The sequence below is a fragment of the Aptenodytes forsteri genome, unplaced genomic scaffold (assembly GCF_000699145.1).
Source record: "Aptenodytes forsteri isolate BGI_AS27 unplaced genomic scaffold, ASM69914v1 Scaffold289, whole genome shotgun sequence".
Classification (NCBI taxonomy): Eukaryota; Metazoa; Chordata; class Aves; order Sphenisciformes; family Spheniscidae; genus Aptenodytes; species Aptenodytes forsteri.
The window spans coordinates 3,622,428-3,625,686 of record NW_008795025.1 but is presented as its reverse complement, the minus strand read 5'-3'; the positions used below and the strand labels follow the sequence as shown (position 1 = coordinate 3,625,686).

Sequence of the window (3,259 nt, the reverse complement as noted above, 5' to 3'; positions counted from 1 at the left end):
GGGGTGGCCGGCAAGCCGGCGGAGGAGGCAGCCCCGGAGGCCGAGCAGCGGGGAGCCCGTGGCCCCACCTGGAAAGGAAAACAATGCGAGATAAAAGCAGCTCGGGGCAGGAAGCAGCTTGTGGTACAAATAATAATTGCAGAGGGCTGTGCACACCACTGGGTGTTTCGGAGGCGTTTAAATCCGCCTTCGACGGCGGGCAGAGGAGGTCGGCGCCAGGAAGCTCGTCGGGGATTCGTTTGTCTGCATCTTGGCCAGGAGTCGCGTGGGCTGCTGGGGCTGCGTGCCGGCTGCCTGCATCCCCAGCTACGGCAGCAAAACCCTGGCTGGGGTTCTCCTGTCCCCCCCAGCCGCAGCCCACGCAGCGGCAGCATGGCTGGGGGACGTACCGGCACGGCCATCTGGTGCGCAGCGCGGCCGCCCTGACCTGCGGTGGCGGGGCTGAGGATGTGGTTAGCAAGATCCTGTTTCGACAGCGGCGCCTGTCCCCGTCCCCACCCCCCTGCCAGCCCCTCGATGTCACCAAATGTGCGGCCCAGGCCCCAGGAGGAAGCCAGCTGCAGCAAAGAGGTGGAAAACCCTCTGGGTAGGATGGACAGTGAAATTAGGGTCTCCTCAAAGCACATGCTGAAGTCATCCATCACTTCTCTTGGCTGTCCCAGCACCACTGCATTGCATCGTCCCTTCTCTCTTCGATTCGGACCAGGACTCATGAGTTAGACCCTTCCCGGGAAGCAGACAGGAACGAAACAGCCAGACCTCCCTCACCACCAGTGGAGTTGGGGCAAAAGCCTTCACCCCAACAGCTGCCTGCAGCAAAAACAGAGCTTCAAGACAGCCAAAGCCCAGGGGAGATCCAGGCGCAGCCCCAGAGATTGCTGACAGAAGCAAAACAGGACAGGGAGGAACATTTCCAAATGCAGATTCATCCGCAGCCCCAGCCCGAGTTCATTTCTAGATGGGAGTAACAAACATCTGAATTGTGAGGGACCCACGCAGGGCTCAGGAGGAGGAGGAGGCTTGTTTGGGGTTGTTTGTTTTTCTTTTTCTTCAGAAAAATCGATGATTCGCATGGATCTGGTCTGGACCTGCCGCAATCAGGTATCGGTAACTGATCCCCCAGGGTTCCCAACTGCTTTGGTTTATCCGTGCTTGGAGATAAGGTCAGAAGAACTGGGAAACATCCCAAAACACAGCCAAGAGCGGTAACGGCTAATCCCTGCCGAATGAAAACCAAACACAATGCGCAAGTGAAACAAATACAAACAAATCAATACAAACCTAAACCCGAAGGAGAGGAAGCAGCTCCCTCGGCTTCTGAGAGCGCCGAGACACCCGCCCCTGAAACCACAGCAGGGTGTGAGCTTGCAGCACAGCCACGTGCTAGAAAGCAAAGGGGTTTTGCAGGATTAAAAACCCCCTTTGCCGTCGGCAGAGATGATAGCGTAGATACTCCAGGCAGGCAGGACTCCCTCCTACACAACTTTTTTTTTTCACCAGTGACCTGGAATTCTCCCTTTTCCCCCTGCACAAATGATTTAAAATTTCCCTTTCCTTACTCTGAGCCGCTGGCTTGGGATTTCCCTCCCCTCCCCTGGAGACCCATGACCCAGACCCCCTGCCCATCAGAAATCCTGCTACTCCTTCCAGAGCCTCTCCAAACACAAAGAGAGGGGGGAAAATCCAACTCCTAGCTATCAGCTTCTTCAGGCAGCCATTTCCCTTGGAAAAATGTGGCCCCACATCTTTCAGTGTTTTATGGAACGGGTTTGGGTTTCCTGGGGAAAAAAATGCATTTATTTGTCCGGGGTTTCCTATCAGACAACCCTGCTATTGTAGTCCACCTTCCTGTATTTTTTTTTCCCTCTCTGATACGCCTGCAATGGGTCCTGTGCCATTTCCAAAGACGGAGGCTGCCTTGTGCCCAGGGGGAAAAGAAGCAGGACAGCCCTGGGATGCAGCCCAGCAGACAACCCTCCGGCTGCCCAGCAAAGCCCTTGCTTTTCGCTGGAGTGATTTGCTCCCCAGCAAACTCTTTGCTAAAGAAGAAGGCACCCTCGGTGGCGTTCACCTGCGGCCCAGCACGGGGTTAAACTTCTCAAATTAATCACGGAGCCAACCGAAGTCACAGTTCAGCAAACCGTGGGGTAGATCGCCTGCCCAAAGGAGTCTCAGCCTAATTATTTTTTTTTCTCTCCCTGTATCTCAATGTCACCTTCCTTTTAGCTGGCGGGCAAATGATGACTGCAGCCCTCTGCACATCCCAGAGCGCAGATGTGTCCTCTGTACGACTGCTTCCCGCTTAGGCGTGATGGGGAGGTTGCACAATGATGCTTCCAAGTCATGGAGCCGTTATCCTAGGAGAGGCTGCCTGCTCTGCTCCCTGCTAACGAAAGGGGGGACCGGGGTCTTGGGACTTGCCAGCAGAGCACACCACACACACTGCTTATTAAAAGGCATGCCAGAAGGGAACCTTCTGAGTCCCCAGTGCAGCAACCACTGGCCAGAGCAGCAAGGGCAGAGCAGATCCTCTCTGTGCCGAATTCCTCCTCCCACCATCAAGGGAAGTTGCAAAATAAAACGCCTGTGCCTGCCAGCAGGCATTCACTCCTGCTCCTTCTGATCTGTGCCCCTTCCCTCTTGTAGGGACCCTCCTTTGGCCACCTTGTCCTTCACCTGGTTTGCGGGGCTGACTACATGATGGAGCCCAGAGCCCTGGCCAGGTCATCCACAGACATGGGGATAACGAGGAACGGTTACAGGGTAAAGCTGCTGGGGAAAAGTTCCTTCTAATTTCACCCACTTAAAAAAGTAACAAGGACTCTAGCAGTCCAGCACCTCGCTACTCATGTAATTTAATCTCTTTTTGGATCCAGGTAAGCTCTCAGCATCCCTGGCATCCTGTGGCAGGCCGTTCCAGAGGTTCACCCTGCAGAAAATAATGCCACCTTGCTCAATTTCATTTCCTGTTTTCATCTTCACTAAATAACCGATTGCGCATGCACTACGAAGAGAAAAATTAATTTTTTTCCAAAACAATCCTTTGTCCTGATTTTGGCTGGAATAGAGTTAATTTTCTTCCTAGTAGCTGGTACAGGGCTGTGTTTTGGATTTAGGATGAGAGTAATGTTGATAACACACCGATGTTTTAGTTGTTGCTAAGCAGTGCTTACACTAGTCAGGGACTTTTCAGCCTCTTACGCCCTGCCAGCGAGAAGCTGGGAGGGGGCACAGCCAGGACAGCTGACCCGAACTGGCC

The 3,259-nt window shown here is 53.9% G+C and overlaps 1 protein-coding gene across 1 annotated transcript in view; it reads left to right on the top strand.

The window, feature by feature from the left end:
• STX6 (syntaxin 6) overlaps positions 1-3,259 on the top strand; it is an 87,369-nt gene that overhangs the window by 64,996 nt on the left and 19,114 nt on the right. The window contains exon 2 of the mRNA XM_009275915.1: positions 351-586. Coding sequence (XP_009274190.1) covers positions 351-586 — 236 coding nt within the window. The remainder of the gene's footprint in view (positions 1-350; positions 587-3,259) is intronic.